The 27,229-nt window shown below is 41.3% G+C and overlaps 1 protein-coding gene across 1 annotated transcript in view; it reads left to right on the plus strand.

Annotated features, from left to right (window-relative positions):
* Cog3 (component of oligomeric golgi complex 3) overlaps positions 1 to 27,229 on the plus strand; it is a 56,633-nt gene that overhangs the window by 25,840 nt on the left and 3,564 nt on the right. Inside the window, exons 12-20 of the mRNA XM_005070956.4 lie at positions 167 to 306; positions 1,614 to 1,774; positions 3,644 to 3,749; positions 7,585 to 7,709; positions 10,407 to 10,496; positions 13,136 to 13,256; positions 15,539 to 15,627; positions 15,734 to 15,868; positions 23,587 to 23,662. Coding sequence (XP_005071013.1) covers positions 167 to 306; positions 1,614 to 1,774; positions 3,644 to 3,749; positions 7,585 to 7,709; positions 10,407 to 10,496; positions 13,136 to 13,256; positions 15,539 to 15,627; positions 15,734 to 15,868; positions 23,587 to 23,662 — 1,043 coding nt within the window. The remainder of the gene's footprint in view (positions 1 to 166; positions 307 to 1,613; positions 1,775 to 3,643; positions 3,750 to 7,584; positions 7,710 to 10,406; positions 10,497 to 13,135; positions 13,257 to 15,538; positions 15,628 to 15,733; positions 15,869 to 23,586; positions 23,663 to 27,229) is intronic.

Below are 27,229 nucleotides of genomic sequence, written 5' to 3' on the forward strand. Positions count from 1 at the left end.
AGTTTACAGACTCATTCTCCCTCCTCCCCCTGTAATGTGTCCAGTTATCATTTTCCAGTAGACATTTATTCTTTTTACTGGCTAAAAGAAATACACGGAATTTTGAACACATTGGAAAAATCCTGGAAATTTTACTGTTAACAACTGTATTTTGTCCCTTTTTTAGTGAGCTTTTGGAGAAATTGTGCGTGTCATTGTATGATGTGTTCCGGCCATTGATCATCCATGTCATTCACTTAGAGACCTTGTCTGAGCTTTGTGGCATTCTTAAAAACGAAGTGCTTGAAGACCATGTACAGAACAATGGTAACTATACAGAAGGGGTCACTTTAGAGGACTTCTTCATTGTATCTGTGGCTCTGTGAATGTGAGAATAAAAAGTAGAACTTTTCATAAATATGTAATTTTTTTTTAAGTTTTAAAACTTTAAGTAGAAAGTTAATGATTGGGAGCTTGGGTTGATACCTCACTCCTTTTCAAATCAAGGTGTGTCTTCACCTGCAACTATTTAATGCTATAAATTAAACAGATAAGAAATGTAAAGTCTGGTGAAGTCAGTAATGAAATAGTCACTTTTCATTTTGGCATTTGGTGTTCAGAGAAAACTGAACTTTGCCCTGTGTTAGGGAACCTAGCACTCTGGAGTCAACTCGCTTCATGCTTTTGATGAAAAACCAGGGATTATTTAGCATTCTTAGGTAGCAATGATCTGTCATCTTCAAATTGCAGTGAAGAGCAGTATTTGGTCTATTTGATTAGACTGCAGTAGAGAACACGTTTTTTTTTTTTTAAGATTTTATTTATTAATTACATATACACCAGATTGAATTGTAGATGGTTGTCAGCCACCATGTGGTTGCTGGGAATTGAACTCAAGACCTCTGGAAGAGCAGTCAGTGCTCTTAACCTCTGAGCCATCTCTCTAGCCCCGAGAACACGGTTTTGATTCCATTTGAAGTAGTCCCTTTGCTGGTGGGGCTTAGCTGCTCTGTGGCTTCCATCTGTAGGTACCACGTTGCTCTTTAAAGTTATTCTTTGTGTATTTAGTTCTTTCTGTGGTATAATTTCTCATATCTCCATGCTTGTGAATTTAGGCTGATTTTTTTTTTTTTTAAGTGCCGTGGATGTTTTCCATTACTGTGCAGTATCTCTAGTCCCTTGGAAAGATAGTACTGATTCATGTTTTAACATCAGGGAGAAATACAGTATAAGCTCATCTTTCACTTTTTTCTTTGTAAAAATCTTAACACATCAGTTTATTTGTTAAATGGGCATGACAAAGCTGCCTTGGCTATCTTTTAGTATTGGTCTGAAGCTATGTAAATTAACTTAGTATAGTGGACTCTTATTACTTAGATTCATTGTGAATGTAAGTATTAGAAATAAATTTTCAGAGTCCTGGGAAGAAGGTGGAAGGGCCATTTTATTTCCCCATTTTCAACCTGCAGAAATTGAAAGCTATCAACATTTTCTGAGATCATTGAGTCATAGTGCCATAGAGTTCATCTACAGTCTCTCATACTGGTTCATTCAATGTGAACCAGTCTCTGCTTAGTTAAAGGAAGCACTGTCCTAACTCTGAAGGAGTAGATGACGGCTTTTTCTTTTTAAAGCTGAACAACTGGGAGCATTTGCAGCTGGAGTAAAGCAGATGTTGGAAGATGTACAAGAGAGGCTTGTGTACCGGACCCATATCTACATTCAGACGGACATCACAGGCTACAAACCAGCGCCTGGAGACTTGGCCTATCCTGATAAGCTAGTCATGATGGAGGTGTGGTCTCTTCACCTGTACTTCATCTTCTCCCTGCTCCTACATGGCTTGTTAAGATAGACTATTACTCCTTAAACTATCAGTCAAAATATAAAATCAAAATACTTTCTATAAAAGTCATAGGAAATGGAACGAAAGAATTGAATACAAAGAAATCGTTAATTTGTACTTCTGTTTGGTAAGCATACTATATAGCTGTCTCCCCTTTGCCAGGATATGGGCATCCTTAAATTTTAAGTTGAATTATTGCTTTCTGCATTTTTCTCATTTTTCTTTGTGACTGGCATGTTAATAGGGTTGGTAACAGCCACCACAGTTAATAATGGTGGCATGGCCCTTTGTTGTAATCCTAAAACTATATTGTCCCAACTTTAGATTTATGTCTTGAAGGTTCCAGTTGTCACCCTGACCCTTCTGACTGTTCTTGTACCTACATTTCTGTGACCTTTGGATAGAGTTCAAAGACTGCCTAGAATATTGGTGCTGTAGCAGGGTTATTAGAATCTAGAGCTTTTTAAATGAAAACTTGCAACAAAATAAAAGTATAGGTAATAACTGAAATCTCCATGAGGCCAGCTCAGTGTCTTGTTCAGTTCTACTCCCTTGGTCCCCTTGCTCCCAGCAGTTGTTTTAGGGTTAGTTTCTTTCAGGCGTTGCTTCCATCGGTAAATTCTTTGTAGGTAACTCTGAAAGGTAAGGGCAGTTTTGTTTTTAACACAATCATGATAGAATTTCTCCCTTAAACACAAAGAGTTTTTTAAATTCTGGATTCAGATAGCCAGTGTTTCAGAGTTAGCAGTTGTTATTGCTTTTGTCACATTACCTTATATTTTTGTCAGTATGTAATCATTTGAAAGTAGTTTGAACTGGGTAGTAGTGGCACATGTCTTTAATCCCAGCACTGGAGGCAGAGGCAGGTGGATCTCTGTGAGTTTGAGGCCAGCCTGGTCTATAGATCGTGTTCCAGGACAGCCTCCAAAGCTACACAGAGAAACTCTGTCGCAAAAAAAACCAAAAAAACAAACAAAAAAACCTCAAACAAACAAAAAACAAAACAAACAAAAAACCCCAAAAAACAAAAAAAACAATAGTTTGAATACTTAAAAGTATTTTTTTTTCATTTCTGTGTATATTATGTGTGTCTATAGAGGCTAAAAGAGGGTGTAGGATTCCCCTGGAGCTGGAGTAACAGGTGGTAGTGAGTCACTTGATGAGGGCTCTGGAAGAGAGGCCCAGGTTTTAGCTTCTGAGTCGTAGTCCTAGCCCAAGTTAAGGGCTCTGAATGCTTGACTCCTGAGCACATTAGTTTTTATGAGTAAAAACTTGGACACACAGAGTAATAAATAAAAACCTAAAAAATGAAGTTAGGATTCCTCCTTCCCTTTGTTTTGTGTTTTATTTCTGTAACTGTTGGAAGAGACCAGGATTTGTCTTATTGTTTCTTCTTGTTTTTTGTTTTGTTTTGACGAGAATACTGAACAGCTGCTGTATATTTTTTCATTACACCAAAGGGTTAGGTGTTACCGTTAAGTGTTGAGCTGATTATGAAGGTGTATTTCTCTTTAATTTTTTTTTTTTTTTGTTTTCTTTTGAGGCAGAGTTTCTATATAGTCTTGGTTGTCCTGGAACTCTCTCTGTAGACCAGGCTGGCCTCAAACTCACAGAGATCCCCCTGCCTCTGCCTCCCAAGTGCTGGGATTAAAGGTGTGCATCACCACCACTTAGCATATTTCCTCTTTGTATTGAGTGGGTCCGTCTGGATGATATTTGAATTTTATAGGTCTTCCCAGAACATCTGTTCAGCTGGTTCAGATCACAAGGCATTAAGATGAACTACACTTGAATGTTCTTTTTTGTTTCTCTATGTAGGAAATTGCTCAGAGTTTAAAAGATGAGCAGAAGAAGGCACCCTCAGAAGCTTCCTTTTCAGATGTCGGATTAGAAGAAGGAGAGTCCGGCAGTTTAAGAAAATCTGGTATGTTGCGATATCTTAACTTCTGGCATTTATTCATTCAGTTAGTTAGGCTGGCATGAAAAACCACTGTGCTTTCATACTTTCCAGGGGCAGATTGACAGATCCAAGATTAATTCAGTAAAGTTCCAGTGCGATATACTGGATGCTCCTAGACCATGATGAGCTTTGGGGCATAGAAGTTGGGAAGGGCATATGCTGAATGCAGGAGGGGGATCAGTGTGAGGTGTAGTGTCTGGAAGCTAGAGTGTGTTTTTATAAAGAGTGTGAGAGAGTCAGGTAAAGTCATGGTGCCATTCCTGGACAGGTGGTCCAGTGTTGTGTAAGGATGCAGGCTGAGGAAACCATGGTGACCAAGCCAGTAAGCAGCATCCTTTCATGACCTTTGCTTCAGTTCCTGCCTCCAGGTTCCTACCTTGAGTTCTTGCCTCAGTTTCCTGCAGTGATAAACTGTGACACAGAAGTTACAAGGGTACATAAGTCCCTTTCTCCCCTAAGCTGTTTTTGGTCAGTGTATATCATAGCAACAGAGAAGCCACTGGAAAGGGAAGGGGTCCAGAGCTGTGCCCTCCACTGTTCAGCCACTCTCCACTGAGCATGTGGAATATGGATAGTATTTCCACATGTGACAGGTGCATACAGTGTGCCATAGACACGTTAATGCATACTAGAACCAAAGATTTAGCATGAACTAAAGAATGGAAAATACTATGGTAGTAATTTTTATTAGTTACTTTAAATTCGTATTTGAGATTTATTGGATTACATAAGACATTAAAATTCCATTTGTTTTTACTTTGTTATGGTAGCACTTTAATGTATCACCTTTCTGACTTATGTTATAATAACATGACATGATGTTATGTTATAATTCTGAAAGCACTGAAGGCGGGCTGGCTTAATGATAAAGACTGAGGCATGGTTGATGCTTTGAGTTTGTAGATTGCCCCAGGGCAGAGTCCAGCCATTGCATGGGAGGGGGAGACGTTGACAGTGCCCATGTTAAGGAGCTGATGGGGGCGAGGAGTGAACTGAGCTGACTGAGGAAGAGCAGGCAAGATCGAAGGCAGAGGAGGTGGCACACAGTTGAGAGTGGTGAAGTCATTAGGGAAGGGCACACTGCTGTAGTATGGTGATGAAGTCGTTAGGGAAGGGCACACTGCTGTAGTATGGTGGTGAAGTCGTTAGGGAAGGGCACACTGCTGTAGTATGGTGGTGAAGTTAGGGAAGGGCACACTGCTGTAGTATGGTGATGAAGTCGTTAGGGAAGGGCACACTGCTGTAGTATGGTGATGAAGTCGTTAGGGAAGGGCACACTGCTGTAGTATGGTGATGAAGTTAGGGAAGGGCACACTGCTGTAATATGGTGGCCGGGGGAGGAAGAGGAGAACCTGAAAAAGTTGTAAGTATAGTTCCAAGAAAGCAATGAGAAAAGTACAGTGTGGGAAACTAAGAAGGAAAGGCAAGAATACATGCCATCCTCATGGTGCTGGCATTAGAATGGGGACAGGACTCTCGGCATGAGGAGCAGTAGACGTGAGTGTAGTCTACCTAGTCCCCAAGTGTGTGCAAGTGAGAGACTAGGAACCGTCCAAGAGGAAGGCTGAAGTGTGTGAGTTCATTAAGTAGAATGGTGACCTGGCAGAATGACACCATTCTCAGTCCCTTAAAGAGCACAGGCTTTCTTCTTACGTAGAGAAGTGAGGGAGAGGAGAGTGAGGGCGGAGGACTTGTAGGAGGATCATAAGATCAAGGTGGCTCTGTGAGGACACTGTCTGGTGCAGTTAAGTAGGGTAATGAAAGTGCCCTGCAGCTTCAGAGCACTCACCTCTTACTTGGCAATTTTGGTTCTTTATGTGGAAGGAAGGATCCTGCAGGTAGTAGACTCTTCAACAAAACTCTAGGACATCTACTACCTAAGTGTTCTTTGGTGTGAGTGAGTGTGTGTGTGTGTGTGTGTGTGTGTGTGTGTGTGTGTGTACATATTTATTTTCTCTTTCATTTGAGGCGGGGTTTTATGTAGATCAGGCTGTCTTTGAATATCTGATCCTCCTGCCTCTTCTCTCTGAGTGCTGGTGTTACTGGCATGCTCCACTGTCCTCAGCATTTGCAGTGCTGAGGGATCATGTTCGGGTCTCTGCCTTCTGGGCAAGCACTCCATTGTCTTTAAGACATTAAAGTAGATCTTAGATTGAAGAGCAACCTTATGGAAGAGATGAAAGATTATACAAGTTATACAGCTTTGAAAAAAGATGCTCACCAAAGTCCAAATGCTTTTTGAAAATTTGTCTTTTAAAATGAAAACATTAAACCTCAACTTTTCCCTCATTTCTGTTCCCCAGTCTGTGCCACAGGACCATCTGATCTCTTATTATTTATTTTAAAAAGTTTTCCTCCTTACTTTATGTATATGGGTATTTTCCCTGCATGTATGTCTGTGTACCACATGGATACGGTGCCAGTGCTCTTGACCATTGATCCATCTCCCCAGCCTCTCTCCAGATTTTCTGAACAATCCAGACCTAGATATTAAGAAATAGTATTTATTTTGCAACATTACTAATTCATCATAAACTTTTATTTTTTATTATTGAAAAAACCATATATGTAGAGGAGTGAGAAGAAAGATAAAATGAACACACACATGTACCACCTAGTTTTGGGATAGTGTTTATCACAAATGCACACAGACACTCTTTATGGTAGGGTTTTACTGTCTAACCTAGGCTTGCTCTAAAGGCTTGACAATTCTTTAGCCTCAAGTGCTGGCATTAAAGGTGTGGCCACCACACCAGGCAGCCAGACAATTTACATTGTTGGTATCTTTGCTTGACACTTTGCCCTCAGGTAGTATTGCATCTCTGTAGAATGAGGACATCTTTTATGTAACTACAGGTTATTTTTGCGCTAAGAATGTAGTTTCTGAAGACATCCTTGAATAGTTTATATATGAGTGTTGCCTCTTGTCCCAGAGAAGTGTATGAGCTCCTGACTCTATAGTTGTTTTAAATCTGGCTCTGGATACTGAAGTGACTGTGATTCTCTTGCAGAGGTGTCCTTCTGTTCAGGCACTCCCACTGGCCAAAAAGTGCCTTTTCTGACCTGAATGGTGGGGACAGTTCTAATCATCTGGGAGCTAATATAGCTTAGAACTGAAGGTGAGGTGACAGGCAAGCCAGCTTTGATCCATGTTCCTTTTAAAAACTGTCCTGTTTTACCAGGCCTGCTATAGGCCTGCAATCTAGCTACTTGGGAGGTGGAGTCAGGGGATCACAAGCTGAAAACCTGCCTGAACTGAAGTGAGTTTAGGGCAGCTTGAACAGCTTAGCAAGACCCTGTCTCAGAACTCAGAAGGTGGGAAAAGAGGAGAGGAGGCATGTGACTGCTGCCCAGTGATAGATGCTTGCCTGGCTTGTGTGAGGCCCTCGGTCTAGTCCTCTGTGCTGAAAAAGCTTTATTTCCTTGTCACTCTCCTACCTTCATCGGTGCTCACTGCATATAGATCTGCCTTCTAGACTCTAGTTATGTTCCCTAAGTATGCTGTTGATTTATTCCATAGAGATTATTGATCATAGTTGGGAAAAATGACCAGTGTTGAGTGGTATTGAACATATGTGTTTATGTGTGTTCCTGTTTTTCTCAGTCTTAACCCTTACCTGTTACTTACCTGTTTAGACTTCCTAGGGTATTTTTATTAAATATGAGGAGGGGGAGGAAATTGATGTCTTCCAGCCATTGATAGCCAATGAGGATAAATAGTTTATAACTGCCATGTAAGTTACTGTATGGCAGATACCCACATGCCTCGAATATATGTTCTTTTCTATTTGGGTTTTAGGTTCAACAGACTCCCTCAATCCTAGACCACAGAACACGATTTCTCCAGCAGATCTTCACGGGATGTGGTATCCCACAGTACGAAGAACACTTGTCTGTCTCTCCAAATTATATAGATGCATAGATGTATGTGTGAGAATTCTTTTATCTTGAATGTGAATTGCTTATTCTAGAATTCTCCTGGAATATTTTTAAGTTCTAATCTACTTTGAGAGTCTTGATGCAGTATATTGTTGATATTCTTAGAGTCGTGATTTTTAGATGATGGTAACTTGAAGGTTGATCTCATTAGTGGCTCCTCAAAACTGTGGGTAAGTTTTAATGTGTATTTATAATTGTCTGAGGACCAAGGCTGTAGTTTGCATCAGAAGGAGTCCATGACCACAAATAAGTTCAAAACTACTGATAATTTGTGTTAGTTTATATGTGAAGTAAAGAGATGCAGTAAAGATGTCATAAAGAATGTGGGACAATGCTTGAATTGCCATATTGGCATAATATGTAGTGTTAAATGTAGCCACTGTAACATATTTGTTGCTGCTGAGACAGGGTTTTGCTCATTAGCTAGCTCTAGTTGACCTTGAACTTGCAGATCCTTCTGTTGCAGTCTCCCTGTGCAGGCATCAGGTGGGTACCACCATTCCCAGTCCCTGTAAATCTGGTTTTGTACTTGTTTTCAGCCAGCAACCTGTGTTCCCAGTCATGAACTAAGGTTAGTTACTTGCTGAAGTTGGCAGTTTTATTTTAAAGCACCTTTTTTAATGCACTGCTTGGGAAACAGTTGTTTTAGCATGATGAGTTAATGATATGATATGGTTGCCATTCCCTTCAGTGGCAGAGTTAGCTACACATTTGCTGTCAGTGGTTTACATTTAAAGCAAGATAGTTTTATAAATTTGGTGGTGCCAACTCTAGTTCTTTCTTTTTTATTTATTTTATTTTTTACTTTTTTTATTTTTTAAAGACAGGTAGACCAGGTTGGCCTCGAACTCACAAAGGTCCACCTGCCTCTACCTCCTTAGTGCTGGGATTAAAGGTATGCACTGCCATCTCCTGGCTCAACTCTATTTTTTAAGTGACTGCTGTAATCCTAGTGCATGTGAAGAGAAGTGATTGCATCTAGTAGGCATGTACTGAGTTGTCCAGACTCTACTACTTTTTAAGAGTGTGGCTCAAGAGGAGTAGGTGTATACTCTCTGTATGAGTTCTATGCTCACACGCATGTACACACACACACACACACACACACACACACACACACACACACACACACACACACGTTTCATACTTCAGACTCTTAGGACCAAATAAGGCCTCACACTTGTCTCATGGCCTCAGCCACCCATACTACTCTGATGTAAAGTGTGGTTCACAATCTCTTCCAGTGTGGACTAGGAGGACATTTGACATCTTTGCTTCTTTAGGTTTCCAGTAGGGAATGATGCATGAGATGGGGGTTCAGAAACTTGCTATTATGGAGCCAGGATCTTGAGGGAAATGTGCAAGGGGCATGTTCCACATGTGCCCTTTGTTGCCCCAGACCTCCGTGTATATAGCCTAGAGGATGCTGGCAGGGATGTCAGCCAGGGCGTGGGAGGGTCCTGGAATGACCCTTACTTGGTTTGCTCTGCCCTGTGCCTCACGGCTACCTCTTCTTTTCCCACTTACCCTCATATCCAGATTTTCTGTTCTTGTGTTTTTGAGGCTGAGTCTCACTCTGTAGCCAGTATTGCACCAGAACTATGTAGCCTAGGTTGGGCTCGAACTCTCAGTAATCCCATTCCAGCCTTCTGAGTACTAGGGTTGTGGGCATGAGCCACTGTGCCTAGCTCTGAAGTAGAAATCTTGTTATGTTTGTTTTTTCCCTGTGCCCCAGACAGGGTCTCTTGTACTCCAGGCTGGCCTCCTCCTTGCTAATGTCACTGAGATTGTCCTGCATTGGGATTATTGGCAGGTGCCACCAAGCCTGGCTCCACCAAATTATGCTTTATAATAAAAATGCTTTATCTGTGTAGGTGTTTTGTCTGCATGTATTTCTGGGAAGGTATCACAGATAAACCTGGAGTCATAGATGGTTGTGAGCCTGGGTGGGTGCTGGGAATCAAACCTGGGTCTTCTGGAGGAGCAGCCAGTGCTCTTAACCACTGAGCCATCTCTCCAGCCCCATTTATAAGAGCTTGAGCACAGTTCTCAGAAGTCTCGTGTTTCCACACAGTACTCTATAATTCACTGGGAGAGTTTTGGTCGGCTCTCTTCTCCTGATTGTTTACATTGTTCTATCTTCCTCCTGTTTAAAGAACACTGCAGTAGAGGGCCTTGTATGCACATCTTAAAGCATCATTGATAGCCACCTGGGATACACTTGTAGAAGATACACTGATGGTTTGTTTTATAGTTCATTTTAAGTTTAGAAACAGCCTTCTAGTTGGGCGTGGGGGTGCAATACTAGGAGGCTGAGCAAGGAGGGTCTGGAGTTTGAGACCAGCCTGCACTGTATAGCAAATTCTAGCCCACTACATGAGATTGTTCTGGAGTGGACACTGTGGCTAACCCTACCTGCCTAATTGATCCCTGTACCTCAGTGACCTCCACAGTGAGTAGGTGTTAACATGTTTAGTAAAGGACACATGAGTGTTTCAAGGATGACATTACAGAGCCACGTGACAGTCTAGAAAGGCTGGATATAAAATTTGAGGGAGAATGGTTTAAGTATTAATCCTGTGATGAAGGGATGTAAACGTTTTCTGCCTTTCATGGCTTTACATTTTCCTAATTTGGTTTTGTGAATTGCTGCAGGCTGATGTTTCTCTCTTCTTCCACCAGAGGGCGGTGTTCCAAGGATTATCACAGGAAGCATTGTCTGCCTGCATACAGTCCTTGCTAGGAGCATCAGAGTCTATCAGCAAAAACAAGGTTTGATGAAGCATTAGGTGAAGTTTTGTTACCTGTAACAGTACTGTGCACCACGCCACTTACTTAGAACCACAGGACTTTAGAGCCACTTAGCAGTAAGATTTGTTTGTTTAGTGGCAGTGGAGACCTTTGAGGGAACTGGTATTTTGCTGCCCTTCTCACCTAAGACTGCACTGAGAGTATACTCTGTTGATGTACCAGGATTGGTACTGAGGGCCTAATGCTGTAGGACGAAGATGAGGAAATGGTACTGTTGTTTCCCAGAATACCATCAAAGTGTGTTCAAGGAAACAGCAATTCTTCATCCCTTCAGGTTTGTTTGTTTGTTTGTTTGTTTTTAAATTTTTTTTCGAAACAGGGAATTCTCTGTGTAGCTCTCTGGCTGTTCTGTAACTCACTTTGTAGACCAGGCTGGCCTCGAACTCACAGAGATCTGTCTGCCTCTGCCTCCATAGTGCCGTGTTTAAAAGCATATGCTACCACCACCTGGCCATCCCTACAATATTTTAAATAGTTTAATGGTCTTACCTGGAGGAAACCAGCCAGTCAGCTCTGAGAATAGGCTGTTATAGTCCTTGGTTGTGTGATTTAAAGTAGTTGTCATGGCTTATGGTTTATAATCAGCACTGGCTCTGGGGCTGGAAACTTCTTGTCTGCGCTTTTCCTCAGCCTCTTCAGAGAGTAGAGCATGGGCAGCAGTGTTGCCCTACTAGGCTCTCCCTAGAATGCCTGTGGCCTGCAGAGAGGGATTGCTAGTAGGCCACATTTCACCACTGGTGGCCGGGTTCAAGCCTGTGAGCTCCAGATGTACAGATTCCGTTTCTAGTTTCAGAGCTGTCGATGACTGAGGAAAGGCTCCTGATAGAGGAATCTGGTGTCTTGTTACCAGAGAAGCACGGCCTCTGTCTCTCCATTTGTGCGTGATGCATAGAGAGCACAGAACAATCAAGTTCTAGACAGGCAGAATCTCACCTCTCACGTTTTTATGATTGATGAAATGTAGGACTCATGCCTAAAATCACTGGGGGAGATAGTTAACTAAACTGGACATACTCTGTGTGATGAAATATTATACAACTGCAAAATGTAAAGACCTGAAACAGTAAATGTGAGGTGCAAGAAAATGTTACTTAGCTGTCTTAAGACAAGTAAAGGATAACACAGAAAAAAGATACAGACTGAGACTTTATGTAACAAAAATGCCATTAAGCAAGTGGGAGACAAGGTGATCCCTGCCCTCACTCCCTCCGTAGGTTTTGCATAGTGAGCACATTCTCAGCTCCGTAGGAGGAACTGACTTAATTGAAGAGGTGTGGTGTCTTGTACTACTGTCTAAGCCCCCAAGCCTTCTGTCCTCATTACCTGTAGGTCACCAGCCTTTATGTAACTCTGCTTCCTGCATGTTATAAGGGTTTTTGTGTGTCTGGGAAGCCTTCTGCTTGGTGAGCACAGTTAATTTATTTGTTTTTTGTGGCTTAATTGTGCTTAATTTTTGCATTTCAACTTAGGAGTTTTTCTAGTTTTTTTTGTTTTGTTTTATTTTATGAGACAGGGTTTCTCTGTATTGTTTTGGAGGCTGTCGGTCCAGCCCGGCCTCAAACTCACAGAGATCCGCCTGCCTCTGCCTCCTGAGTGCTGGGATTAAAGGTGTGCACCACCACAGCCCGGCTAGTTTTTTTTTTTTTTTAAGAAAAATTATCATTACTTCCATAAATTGAACACCTAGTCTGTAGTAAATTAACGTGATACTATTTTCTTGAGTTACAACTTTAATAAAGTAAATGAAGTCTAAGTGACATGGTTTTCGCTGTCAAAGTTGTCCTTTACAACTAGAACACGTGTTTACAGTGTGCAGCATTTCACATTTATCTGCCACTGTGTTGTGTAGCAGAGTGAGTTTCCCTTACACATGTTGCTCTGATCGTGATTGTCTGGTGGAAGTTGGTGGAAAGAGGGATCGAGGAGCTGCCACTTTGTTTATGAACCCTTTTAGACTACTTATGAAGGATAACCTCATTAGAAATGTTTTCAAGATAAAGCTGCGCCTTGAGGAGCAGCCCTGCTCAATTAATACACAGACTTCTGTTGTGAGGCCTGTAATTGTTGTTCTGGGCGTTGGTCAGAGCTTTGAGGGCTCCACTTGAGTCACAGGGCCATCGCAGACAGTCCTGAGCGAGCAGAAGCATTTGTGTAGAGACAGCCAGTACTTTGTGGGTGGCAGGAAGTCCAGGGTGGGAATGCCAGTCCATTTTATACTAATGTTCTAGGCCAAATGGGGAAAGGTCCTCCTAAGAGAAACCAGAAGGCTCACACTCATCTTTTGAGTGTTTCTGTCGCTCAGGGCAGCCTTTAGGTTGCAGCATCTTTCTGCCTCTGTATTGCATTAACAGACTGGCTTCTCTTCCTAGGATTCCTTAAGTAGAGCAAGTGATAATGCCCAGAGTTTGCAGTAAGAGTTTTCCAGAGAATTTGGACATGGATGACCCAGAGAGAGTTTATTGTATTGCAGAGTATTGGCACCTCAAGGCTGTGAATCTGGATAGATATAATGTTTAAGTTAATGAATGGTAGTGCATTTTATATGCTCCAATTTTGATTTGCTCTGTGATAATATCCATTTCTTTTGTCTTATAATTTAGACTCAGATTGATGGACAACTTTTCTTAATTAAGCACCTTTTGATTCTTCGAGAACAAATTGCTCCATTTCACACTGAATTCACCATTAAGGAAATTTCCCTGGACCTCAAGAAAACTAGAGGTACTTTGTTGTCCTGGCTGGCACAGTTGGGTGTGTTTGACCTGTCCAGGTGTGTCAGCACAGGCCACAGGTTTATTTTATGTTCATCTGCAATTTCTTTTGCATGCTTTGCTTGCTAAGTATGTTACTTATTCGTACTAAAAACAGAGCTGTCAGTATCCTAATTACTTCTAATTTGTTGTATTTTCTTTATGGAAGGAGTTATGTCTGAGCATTGCCATGTATAACACAGTTTAACTCTCCTGGGCCCTTCCGCATGTTCCCATAAGCAACTATAAGATGAAAATCACTATAATAAATACCAATAAGATAAATAGTATATGTCAGCAAAATGGGGTTTATCTAAGTGTTTGAGAGTCAGGTTTTATTTCTGGCTCTTACATAAACTGGAACTGAGGGATGGTTAACTTCCATAGCCCATCTTCCTCCTATGTAAAAGGAGCACAGTGACGTCATGGAACCTTCATTGGTCACCAAGATCATTAAGAATGAAAATGGATACAAAGATATGTCACTGTGTTTAAGATAACATCAAGATGGAGATGCTTATTGTTAAGTCAGGTGATATGAAATATGCAGAATTTTGACTCATCTTGGGAAAGATGATTCATCTCTCATAATGATTTGTTTCTGAATTAACAGAATTTTTTTTTAAATGTGCATGGGTGTTTTGCCATGGGTGTTGGGCCCCCTGGAACTGGAGTTACAGACAGGTGTGAGCTGCCATGTGGGTGCTGGGAATTGAACTCAAGTCCTCTGGAAGAGCAGCCAGTGCTCTCAACCACTGAACCATCTCTCCAGCTGTGAAGTAGCAGATTTTTATAAGGACACACCATAAATAGTATTTGTTTCTCTTAAAGATTTTTGTAAGCTTTTTTTTTCTTAATGAATTCTAGATGTTTAAGCTCTTATTTCTTAAGCATTCACTTATGTAATAAATGAATTCCCCTCTTAATCTTGAGGCAGTTGAAGGGATAGTGACCCTAATTATTTTCTGTGTTCTGTAATTCAGAAATGCCTAATAAAGAACCCTGAAGATAGCAGGCTTTTAGCTCCCTTATCACTGGTTATCTGAAAGAGAGGACTTGATTTAACTCAGCTGAGTTCCGTGTTGTTCTCCTAATGAGTCATATCAAAGCTGTTGGTCCTAATGCTGTTGTATGACCGTCACAGTAAGTGCTTTTTGGCCTTGTAAAGCTGTGGGTGTCATTCATAGGATTTGTTATCTTAATTTTTTAAAAAGATTCAGGTTTTCCGGGCTTTGCTTGTAAAGAATGCCCATTGGTTTAACAACACACAAGGAACTCCTTCTCCTTGCTCCTGGTTGACTGCCTTCTCTTGGTGTGAGCTATGAGAGCAGGCTTTTAACTGTGCGGAGCTTGTGGCTGCTGATGGTCTGTGTTTGGGTGATGGGATGCAGCGTGGTTGTTCACTTTTATTCCTAATCTGTATGTTGCTGCCACTTGGTTCTGCTCTAAGTCTGCTGAGATGTGAGAAAATGAAATAGATTAAGATTTTGGCAGGATTTCTTTTCCTACCATATTATGAAGGTCATGGAAACCTACCATGTGGTTGGTGTCTTGGCTCTATTTACTGGGAGCAGTCTCTCCTGAGTACTGAATCTCATAGAGGTTCCTTTTCATTAAGACCCAGGTCAAGGCAGGACTTAGGACCGTGGCATATGCTTGCAGAGCAGGGCTGGGAGCAGTGTGTACTTTGCTTTCTTCAGTCTGGAAAAGCAAAGCTATAGTCTTTAAAAAACTGTCATGTAATAATACTTCCTGTCTTCACTTTAAGCCTCTAACCTCTTGTGACTAATGGTATATCTTATTGCATTTGAACATCAATGAGACCTCAGTTAGTACTCTCAGAGATTCTAGTTAGTCTGGAGGTTAAGGGGTAAATATGTCCTCTTGGTGTTTTCTTCTTGGCTGACACATTTGTTTATTCACTGTTATTCAAGTAAATAAATTTCTGTGCCAGCCAAGATCATAAAGAAGCTAGGTAAGTATGTGCACTTTTTAAGAATTCTGTGTTTTATCCTATTTGTCATTTTTTTTTCTGTAAGTAGGTCATTATGATTAACAGTAATGTTGTAGCTGGCTTTTGGACATGACTGGTGGGCATAGGTTGTCACTGGTACTCATCTCACTCAGTCTTTCCTGAGGGGACCTAGTGAAGATGACTACTTCCTGTCTTGGTGGCAGTAGAGAGCTGATGTTACCCAGGGCTTCTTTGTTGAACCTGTACATGTTCACTGGATGAGTAATTTTGTTTCACAGATGCAGCATTTAAAATCCTGAACCCTATGACTGTTCCAAGATTTTTTAGGCTGAATAGCAACAATGCCTTGATAGAGTTCTTGTTGGAGGTGAGAAGGAATCTATTTTTTTGGTGGTGGGAGCTAAAGGACTTTCTTTCCATGACTGGTAATCTAGGCACATGCAAACAGAAGGGAATTGCCGTATGTTTTTCAGGGGACTCCTGAGATCAGAGAGCATTACCTGGACTCTAAGAAGGACGTAGACCGGCACCTGAAGTCAGCCTGTGAGCAGTTCATTCAGCAGCAGACCAGGCTGTTTGTAGAGCAGCTGGAGGAGTTTATGACAAAGGTGCGACTTTCCTTTTTTCTCCTAGCCTGCTTTTGAGTTGTGAAACACAGTAGAAGGAGAATACGTCTGGCTCTTACTGTGCCTTTCTAGGAAAGTTACCACAAATGCTGCTTTGCAGCTTTGCATGTGAGCTTAGCAGCATGTAGTTTGGAGGAACAGACACTTCAGGGCTGGTTGTAGCTGAGCCCTGCTTGGTGTGTTCGTTACCTTCATTGTAAGTCTTCTCTGTGCTGTCTGGAATTCAGTTTGCTGAAATCTCTCCCTTTGCCTCCTGTTTGAGGTCTGTGTGGCAGCAGTCAGTTTCTTCTTCTTCTTCTTCTTCTTTTTTTTTTTTTTTTTTTTGAGACAGGGTCTTAAGTTCAAAGCCTGCCTGAACTTCTGATGTAGCCAAGGATGACCTTGAATTTCTGTCCCTCCTGCCAACAGTTCAGCTCAGATTGCAGACATGTGCTGCCACACCTATTACAATTCAGGGCCTGTGTGTGCTAGGGCCAGCACTGTACCAGCTAACCAGTGTTTATAGCTATGTTTGTTGGTTTGATTATGTGCCATTGAATATGTACCTCATTAATAATATGTCCTTGGCTTGCTTCTGTGTTCAGGCTCATTTGAAAAAAGTGCAGAGATAGGCTGGCACAACAGAGCGAACCATGCTTGTGCATAGAGAGAAATTTTAGCATTCAGGAGACTTGTTTTGAGTTGACTTTGTAGATATGAGTTCAGTCCCTTCATAAGCTGTAGACTGTCCCTTCACAAGCTTCAGGTCAGCTCTTTCACAGCAGAAGGTCCCCATCACAAGCTGCAGGTCACTCCTTTCCTGAGTCCCCCGATGAAATGTCCTGAAACTTACTCTGTAAATCAGGTTATCCTCCAACTCAGAATTTTTTTGAACCCTTACCGTATTGCTGGCACCCAGAGTTAGGGAAGTGGCTTTATTTAGTAGATTGAAAAATGAAGTTTTGAATTACCAGTTGTATGTGGGATAAACCTTTTTCTATCTTGTTCAACTGGTTCCTTCTTGATTTTGATCTGATAGTTTTTCCTGAGAAAAATAAAGTACTGACACACATTCACACACCCCACACACATATATGTGTATGTATGTATATATGTGTGAATGGTGTTTGTGTATAATATAAATATATAAATGAACCAGAAGGATATATATCATTTATATTATATATTCTCATATATATAAGGATATATATAAAAACAATATGTATAATAATATACCACATATATTTTGCTGGTTTATTTTTCTGCCTGTCTTAACTATCTTCCCTGTTAATATGATAGAATACCCTCAAAAAAGAAAATTAAGGGAGGACATTCAGGGTTATTGTCCCTTATGACAGAGAAGTCATTGAGGCAGCTGGCTATATTGTGTCTGCACTCAAAAAGCAGAGAGTGATGATTGCTTGTGCTCAGGCTTTTTTTTTTTTTTTTTTTTTTTTTAAGATAGTCTAGGATCCCAGCCCAAGGAATGGTATCATCCATAGTAAGCATGTCTTTCCACATCAGCTAACCTAGTCAGGATGACCCCTCACAGGCATGCCCAGAGGCCAGTCTTCAAAGTGAATCTTGATCCATCAAGTTGACAAGTAAAAATAACTATCACATTGTCCCTGGAAAAACAACCTTTTCTCAAAAAATGTAGATGACCTAAGAGAATAAATACTGTGGTAAATGTTGAGATAGATGTAGTATGAAAACATTTGGTTCAGATTATTTTCTTTAAGGCTTAAAGAATTGCAGTACATTTTTCTTATTCTAAAATACCATGGTAAGCATGTTGCTTGAAACTGTTAAATAGGACTTTGAGTCATAGTAGGTGTGGAAAAAGTGCATGACTATCTTAGGGTTTCTTTTGCTATGGAAGAGACATCATCACCACAGCAATTCTTAGAAAGGGAAATATTTAATTTGGGTAGCTTACAGTTTCCGAAGTTTAGTCATTATCATCGTGGCAGGACTTTGGTGACTGGAGAGGAATTGTGAGTTCTGTATCTTGATCTGCAGAGAACAGGAAGTAAACTGTAATAATGGGTGTAGCTTGAATATAGGAGATCTCAAAGACCATCTCCACAGAGACACACTTCTTCCAAGAAGGGCATATATACTCCAGCAAAGCCACACCGCCTAATAGTGCCACTCCCTATGGGGGTCATTTCCTTTCAAACCATTACATTTCACTCCCTGGTCCCCATAAGCTTGTAGCCATAACATAGTGCAAAAATGCATTCAGTCCAATTTTAGAAGTCCCCGTAGTCTCATATAACAGTCTCAAACTTACTTAAAAGTCTAAAGTTTAGTCTCTTCTTAGGTTCATACAATCTCTTAACTGTAATCCCCCTGTAAAATCAAAAAGCAGATCACTTACTTCCAATGTATAATAGCACAGGATCTACATTACCAATTTAAAACATAGGGAAGGGAGCATAGTGAGGAAGTTTTACTGGACCAAAGTAAGACCAAAAACCAGCTGGACAAACTCCAGACTCTGCATTTCCATGTATGTTGTCAAAACACTTCAGATCTCCAACTCCTTTAAGCTTTGTTGACTGCAACATATTTCTCTTTTTTGGGTTGTTTCCCACCCTGTAGTAGCTCCCCTTGGCAGATAACCCATGATGCTGGCATCTCCAACATCTTGGGATCTCCAAGGCAATCCAGGCTTCAACTTCACAACTTCAACCAATGGTCTCTCTAGGCCTCTATTCAGGGACACCTCTGATACATACCTGATATAGTTGTGGAGAAAGGTTCCATAACTCCTTTCCTCCATCCTTGTCTCTAAAGCCAGAATAATGTGACTGAAGATGCCAAGTTCTGCTGCTTGCTGGGGCTGGAACATGACCCCTTGTTTAATTACGTTGTCACCAGCTTTCTGTTTTCCATGGTTTCCTTCACTGCTTGAACTTGGCTGTTCTGGAATTTGCTAGCCGTGTACTCAGAGATCTACCTATCTCTGCCTCAGTCGTGCTGTGATTAAAGGCATGTACCAGCACATCCAGCTCTAAGCTTTTCTTTAATTCCTTTTCACAATCTGGAAATACAGCTGGGTGGAATCTTGCCCTGAGGTCACCATTCCTTTATTCCATTTCTTAGTCTGTTTATCTTGTTGAACACAGGACTTTGTTCTATTCTATTTCTTGGTACTCCTTTTTTCCTCAAATTGTACATTTTGTATTTTCCTTGTTCAGCCTGTTCTTTTCATTATGTAATCTTCATTAGAGTCAATCCTAAGAACTATAGGACAAGTCTATACTAGGTTGTTTTGATATTTCCTCTGCCAAACAGAATTAATCTAAATCTCTTCACTTTAGCCTCAGGCAGACTCTTTGGACACATTCTTTTCTCCTCTGAAACTTCTTGAGTCAGGGCCCCATAGTTCAAGTCTCGCTTAGCAACACTGTCCTCTGTGTTTCTACTAGTATGGCCCATTAAGCAGCACTTAAAGCATTCAACTCCTTTTCTAATCCACAGTCCCAAGGTCCATATTCTTTCAAACAAAAACATGGTCAGGCTTATCACAGCAGTACTCCAGTCTCTGGTACCAATTCCTGTCTTAGTTAGGGTTTCTATTGCTGTGAAGAGACACCATGACCATGGCAACTCTTATATAGGAAAGCATTTAATTGAGGCTTTGCTTAACAGTTTCAAAGGGTTAGTCCATGTTATGATGGGACATGGTGGCATACAGGCAGATATAATACTGGGGAAGGAGCTAAGAGTTCTACATCTCGATCCTCAGGCCACAGGAAGTGAACCGTCTCATTGGGTGTGGCTTGAGCATCTAAAACCTCAGGGCCCACCCCCACAGTAACTCTTCCTCCTGCAAGGCCGTACCTACTCCAACAAAGCTGCACCTTCTAATAGTGCCACTCCCTATGAGGGCCATTTTCTTACAAACCACTGCAGTGACTTAGAGTTGATTGAGCTGGGTGGGCCTGGACCATTGTCTGCCACCTCCCAACTGAAATCATCAGCAAGTTAGTGGCTTTCAGTTTCCCTCTCAAACTTATTTGTTGAAAACTATAACACCCATCTGCCCTATCTGAGGCTGTTGTGAGAACTGCGTAAGACAATGTGTGAGAGCCAGGTGGTGGTGGCGCATGGCTTTAACCCCAGCACTTGGGAAGCAGAGGCAGGCGGATCTCTGTGAGTTCAAAACCAGCCTGGTCTACAGAGCAAGTTCTAGGACAGCCTCCATAGCCACAGAGAAATCCTGTCTTGAAACAAACAGCAACAAAAAAAGACAGTGTGTGAGGATTTTATGATTGTAAAACTCAGAAAAGCTATACTAAAAGAAGACAGCTGAACTAAAGATTTTGCTTCAGCAAAGTATAAGTAAGGGCATTTGAAGGAAGCATATTCAGGTTATGATTTTGAAGGAAGCATATTCAGCTATATTCTGGAGGAGCTGGCCTTTGTAAAAACTCACTTATGGGTAAAAGATTTTCATATTTTTATTTGATAAAATTTTGCAAGTTTATTTTTATCATTCCCTTGGAAGTGTTAGTTTCCTTGGTATGTATAAATTAAGATTTTTCTTAATGTAGTGCATATAGTAGAAATTAACCTTATAAAATTCTTGCAGTCAAGGAATTGTAATCTGGTAGGGAAATCAAGATATAAACTGAGTCCACAAGAAAGTACTTAGAACAGTGATCAGGGAGAGTGTGGATCTTCACTAGTCTCCAGGCTCTGTAAGAGATGGGCCAGTTAGGAAAGCCCTTCCTTCCTGTCTCTGGCCTGCTTTGTTAGAAGGGCTTGCCTCTGCAGATCTAGGAGAACTTCTGAAGACAGAGAAGTAAATTATGCAGATAGTAAACAGGGTGGATATAGAGGTCTTTGTGGTTTTTACTTGGCTGGCCAAAGGTATGGAGCACACATTGAGGGAGGATATGGTGATTTGAATTGACAATGGCCCTCATAAGCTCACAAGTCTGAATGCCTAGTCACCAGGGAGTGGCGCTATTTGAAGGGATTAGAAGGATTAGGAGTTGTGGCCTTGTTTGGTAGATGTGACCTTGTTGGAGGAAATGTGTTGCTGGAGGTGGCTTTGAGGTTTCAAAAGCCCACACCAGGCTCAGTGTCTTGCTCTCTGCCTGCTGCCTGTGGGTCAGGATGTGGCTCACAGCTCCTTCTTCAGCACTGTGTCTGCCTGCCTGTCACTATGCTCCCTACCATGATGATAATGAACTGTAAGCCAGGCTTCAATTAAGTGTTCTCCTTAAGAGTTGCCTTGGTCGTGGTGTCCCTTCACAGCAATAGAACAGTGACTGAAAATGGAGGAAGACTGTGGATTCAGTGCCAACCTGGGCTACCGAATGAGTTTCTGGCCCGTCTAGTCTGTATAGATAGTAGTATGCTATTTTTCCTTTCTTTTTCTTAAAACAGCATAAGTTATGTTACTAGAAAATTAATGAGAGCCTAGAGCAAACAGTGAAGTAATAGGTAGTGGTTATTATTAAAATAAAACTTTCAAGGCTAGAAAAAGTCCTAGCATGTAGCTACTAGCAAAAAGTTAATGAACATTGTGTTCCCATTTTTATAAATGAATACATGAGTATATTTACACTGGAAAACATTGGGGTAATGTATACAAAGGTAAACTTATTTTTCTTTTAGCATTGTCTCATCTATAATAATACATGTACAGGCGGATCTCTGTGAGTTCGAGGCCAGCCTGGTCTACAAAGTGAGTTCCAGGACAGCCTCCAAAGCCACAGAGAAACCCTGTCTCGAAAAACCAAAAAAAAAAAAAAAAAAAAAAAAAACAAACAAAAAACAAAAAACCATGTAATTTATTTTATTTTAATTAATTTATATGTACTTATCTGTGACAAGGTTTTACTGGGTAGTCTTGGTACTCCCAAGTGCTGGGACTAAAGGTGTATTCTTTCACATTCAACCATTCATAATTTGTTTTTAAAAGCTGCTCTCAACAATAAAAATAAAGACATGAAAGAAATTAAGGGACTGATCCAGACCCCCTGAACATGGGTGTCAGTGAGGAGGCCTAGGCAATCTATGGGGCCTTGGGTAGTAGATCAGTATTTATCCCTGACACACAAATGGACTTTGATGCCTATCCCACAATGAGGGATGCTCTCTCAACCTGGACTCTTGGGGGAGGGCCTAGGCCCTGCCCTGAATGAAATGACAGACTATAGATACTCCCCATGGATTGGGTGGGGGGCTGGGAGGTCTGGTGGGGGGCAGGGGAGGAGGGGAGGAAGAGGGAGCTGGGATTGACATGTGAAGCAACCTTGCTTCTAATTAATTTTAAAAAAGACAATAAAAAAGACAAAAAATTAAAAAAAAAAAGAAATGAAGTGCAAGGAAGTAGAGGTGAGGTCTGCAGTGGGCAGTAAGAGCAAAGGTTTAGATTGGTTCTGGAGCAGAGATAGAAAGTAGAAACGACAGAACTAGAAAGAAGGCGAAAGAGACCTCAGTTAATGTTTAGATGTAACTCTGCCAAGCCTTTGTCTAACTAGTTTGCCTTTACGGGAAAACTGGAGTTAATGTCTCAGTCTTTCTAATGGTTTGGACCTTTGCCCCATGTCTACCCATTAAAAAGTAGTTCATGCACTGAGTGGTAGTGGTACACACTTTAATCCCAGTACTTGGGAAGCAGAGGGAGGCAGATCTCTGAGTTCAAGGTCAGCCTAGTCTACAGACTGAGTTCCAGGACAGGCTCCAAAGCAATACAGAGAAACCCTGTCTCGAGCCACTTCCCCCTCAAAAAAGTATTTTATGCTTATTCTCATCAAGTTTCCTATTTAAACAGCCAGGTCAACATATTTGTATTTATTTCCTATGCTGCTTCAGCAGAATGAAAAATACAAAAGTGGCTTCTAAGTCTATTTCTTCAGCATATGTTGTCCAAGTGTGCCTTATAATGGTACTTGAACATCTTACTTGTTTTTTGTTGTTGTGTGTGTGTTGAGATAGGGTCTCACTATGTAGCCAGGCTGGCCTCAAACTCTTGTACTTTGTATTCCTCAGCTTCCCAGATGCTGACTCTGCAGGTGCATCCACCATGCCCGACCAGAATTCTTGTGTGTGTGTGTGTGTGTGTGTGTGTGTGTGTGTGTGTGTGTGTCTGTGTCTGTGTCTGTCTGTGTCTGTCTGTCTGTCTCTGTCGCTGTCTGTGAATGTATGTTATTTGTATGCATTCCTGTGGAGTTCAGAAGAGAACATTCTGCCCTAGGAGCTGGGATTACAGGTGTCAGGATCTAAACTCCAGTTCTCCAGCCTGATTACAGTTTGCTTTAGTGACATTTTCTATGCCTGTGATGGGGTTAAAGGAGAAGGGGGAAAAGTCCCTGTGAGGAGCCTCTTGTGCAGTTGTGAGTGAGCGACACTGTCACAATGATAATGATGAGTATTAGCACAGCAGTCTTTCTGGGAGGGACCAGTTTGTTTTTGGTGAAATTCCTTCAGAGATTCCCATCCTGAAAGGTCACACAGAATGCCTGATAGGTTGTTGCTGTTTTGTTTTTGTTTTTCTCCCCAGAATAACACATGCTTTAAAAATCACAACAGTTTTATTTAAAAAAAGGTGTAGCTGTGAGAGCTTGTGAGAGTCTATGCAGTTTTGTTAGAGTTGTGTTTGGGATTGTCTACCAGTGTGCCTTATTTAATAGGCTTAAACGGCTGTTTGTTTGCTTTTGGTGAGATGAAACCTCTGTTTTTATTTCCTCTACTAGGTGTCAGCATTAAAAACCATGGCCAGTCAGGGAGGCCCCAAGTACACCCTCTCACAGCAGCCTTGGGCACAACCAGGTATTGGGATTTTACTTTCTTGGAATTCTCCTGTTAGGATGTTACTACTCTGTGTATATGTGGCCCTCGCTCTGACATCTGGGGCATGATTTCCTGCTTGCTTTGGGTTGCTAGATGTGGGTTAAAGCCAGCTTCAGATCGGGGCTGACAGGTCTTACTTGGCTAGCACTGCTTGCATCTGACAAACATTCATTTCAAGAGGGAAGAAGGTTGGAAGTTTCCTCAGTTAAAAATAAAGCATGGCTTTCTTGGGAGTGCTTTGGGCCCACAGACTTGTGTGCGCCTGCCGTTCCTTGGCCTTGGGTTTAATGGGAACACTGTGCTGCACAGAATGAATGAGTGAATAAGGAATGCACTTATTTTCAGCACACGAAGAAATGTTGGGCCACTATTTTCTTCCTTATTTTTCTCCAAGTTACATCCTTGTTGACAGTTTAGAGTGTTGGGGAAACGTGTGAAAATGAAGGAGTCAGTGGGTTGGCAGGCAGTACCAGTGCCTGACTCGCAGATCTCTTGAGATGTTTCCAGTCACTCTCTTCCATAAATGGACATTTTTTATGCTAAAGGCTTTTTTTTTTGGCAGGTGGAGGGGGTCTTCAGTGTTAGGTATTAGACATTTAGAATCACATCCCTTTGGGTTATTTTTAGCACATTTTAAAATGACATTTTCAGTTACCATTAACCAGAATAAATTTTGTTACATTGCTATTTCTGGCCATCCCATGACCCACATTTTGAAACTGAGTGAGTGGTAAAAGAAACAGTGTCTTAGTTGTGGAGAAACTGTTTCTGAGTTGGAGGCTGCTACTTGAGCATAGTGAGAGATCCAGAGAGCGCCTCTGCCTTGTCCGTGGAGATTGGCAACTGCAGGTGCCTAACCCAGAGCCAGCTTTATCAAACCATTGGTTTTCCATGCTGTGAGAAAGTCATGCCTGTCAGGTGTGTATTCCCTTTGCATAGGGGATATACAACCTTATGCAGCATGTTTATCAACAGTTGGGGAAGAGTTATAGTGGAGAACAAGAAATACTTTCAATTTAAAAATCTTCACAGGTCAAATCTTCATACCATGTAAAAATTTTGATTGAAGCTTTCAGTCCTAAATGCCTTGGGCTAGTTTGAAGTTGAACTAAGAAGTAGCTAACACTGTCTCTTGGAAAGAAGTGTTCATTAGACAGCAGTTGTTTTTGGAAGGAGATGGGTGTACATTGAGGATGGCCATGGTGGAGACAGTGTGTCTTTCACTGTCTCCATTATTTCAGATATTTGTCTTGCACTTGAGATTGACATCTTCTAAAAACAAAGCATAGCCGGGTGATGGTGGTGGTGGAGGTGGTGGCGGTGATGGCGGTGGTGGTGCATGCCTTTAATCCCAGCACTTGGGAGGCAGAGGCAGGTGGATATCTGTGAATTTGAGTCCAGTCTGGTCTACAGGGTGAGTTCCATGTCAGCCAAGGCTGTACAAAGAAACCTTGTCTCAGAAAACAAAAACAAACAACGTAAACCAAAGCACGTTTGATAGATTAGCATATTGTCCAAAGGTGGTAAATTTTTCACTGCCAGCGTTGGAATTCTAACCACAGGCTACCATTGAGCAGACCTCTGGTCCTCACAGTGAGGACACTCAACAGTTCCTAGACAACATGACTCTTGGGGTTATTCTCTTGATCTTGAATTAGTTTGAACCTTTGGCTTAAGGTTTTAGTCTCTTACAGTGCTTATTTAGAAATAGGAACTGGTTTATATTCTGAATGTTTATGTAAATGGAACTCTGAGGTGCAATACATCTTTCTTAAAATAGGTAACACTGGCAAGCAGGCATAGCATGTTATGCAGCTAAGACCAGGCACTCAATGCATAGATAACTTTAGCCCTTTCTTTTTTTTTTTTTTTTTTTTTTTTTTGGTTTTTACGAGACAGGGTTTCTCTGTGTTGTTTTGGAGGCTATCAGTCCAGCCCAGCCTCGAACTTACAGAGATCCGCCTGCCTCTGCCTCCCGAGTGCTGGGATTAAAGGCGTGCGCCACCACCGCCCGGCAGCCCTTTCCTTTCTGGACAGATCCTTTCTCTTGAGGTAGGGCCTGTGATTTTTCTTGAGGTATTACAACAATTCCATGTTGGGGGTATTGTGGACTTCAGTTTTACTTAAATTGCCATTAGTAAAGCATTAGATAACAGGACATATTGGAATAGGACTTTCTGTTTTGTCATTTAACCTATTTGTTTTTTTCTAATGGGATCATTCACTATCTTGAAAATATATCTTCTGCTTCTTTGGTCACCTTGGAAGTGTGGAGTTGGTTTTCATGGTCTACAGTGAGTAACCCCCTTACTTCACTGTCAGAGAGATTTATGGGTCTCTTGAGGTGAATCAAGGAGAGCAGTCTAGAAACTGTTGGGCCTTTTGCCCTAAGCTCAGGTTCTGGGGAAGATTATGTCATGAGTTATAAATTAATGTCCATTTGATGACTTAAGCTAGGAGACACATCTTTTTAGGAGTTGGTGAGTACAGTGTTCACTAGCCTGTGCACCCACTTTGTGGTTACTGAGAGCTTTCACATCTGATTTAGAGACACCTGAAGTATTTTAGTGATGACGGATCCAGAACCCAGTGAGGAAGGACCATGAAGGAGACTTCAGTTATTTAGTGAAAAATAGTAATTCCTGAGAGCATTGGTATTCCTACCATGTTTTTGCCCAAACTTCCCTCAATTAAACTTTTTTATATGATATAAATTTTGACCTGTGAAAAGGTATAAAATAAAAAATTACCGTTCTCGGTAACCTAGTCCTCTGGACGGTAACCATGATTGTAGCTTCTTTCTCCAAGCTGTCTGTCTGTCTGTCATCTATCTATCTATCTATCTATCTATCTATCTATCTATCTATCTACCTATCTATCTATCATCTAGCTATCTATCATCTATATCATCTGTCTATCATCTGTCTATCATCTGTCTGTCTGTCTGTCTGTCCGTCTGTCTGTCTGTCAGTCTATCCATCCATCCTAACACACACAGACTGCAGCTGGCCTATGAGATTGTACCCTTCCCCATTATCTTTCACTGCCTGTTTTGCAGCCCTTCGATATGTGTGTCCAATTGTTCATTCTGTTCAGCGGGTACATAGAACCACCATTATTCCTTCAGTCAATGATTAATGTCTATATTTAGTGTTTCAGTTGGGTTTTCCACATACTCTTCAGTAAATAATTACATGTATGTACATGTATGTATTTTGTGAATACTTAAATGGCATAGTCTTTAGTACTAATTAAGAGGGTTTATTTTCAGTTTTTCAGGATATTGCCTAGCACACCCTCAGCTTGAACCATCTTATACTCCCATCAACAGCTGATGAAGATACACTGTTCCTTAGTATCCATTGGTTTCCGTTTAGTCTGCTTGCTTTTGAGATAGGGACTCTCTGTCACCCGGGCTGGTTTCAAACTCATGATCTTCCTTCCTCAGTCTTTAGAATCCTGGGATTGCAAATGTGCACCATTGTGCTTGGCTTGTGGTTGTTTGTTTTCTTTTGAATATTTTTTTTATGTTAACCAAAAAATGTA

Source organism: Mesocricetus auratus, unplaced genomic scaffold, assembly GCF_017639785.1.
Source record: "Mesocricetus auratus isolate SY011 unplaced genomic scaffold, BCM_Maur_2.0 Super-Scaffold_2245, whole genome shotgun sequence".
In the NCBI taxonomy this organism is placed as follows: domain Eukaryota; kingdom Metazoa; phylum Chordata; class Mammalia; order Rodentia; family Cricetidae; genus Mesocricetus; species Mesocricetus auratus.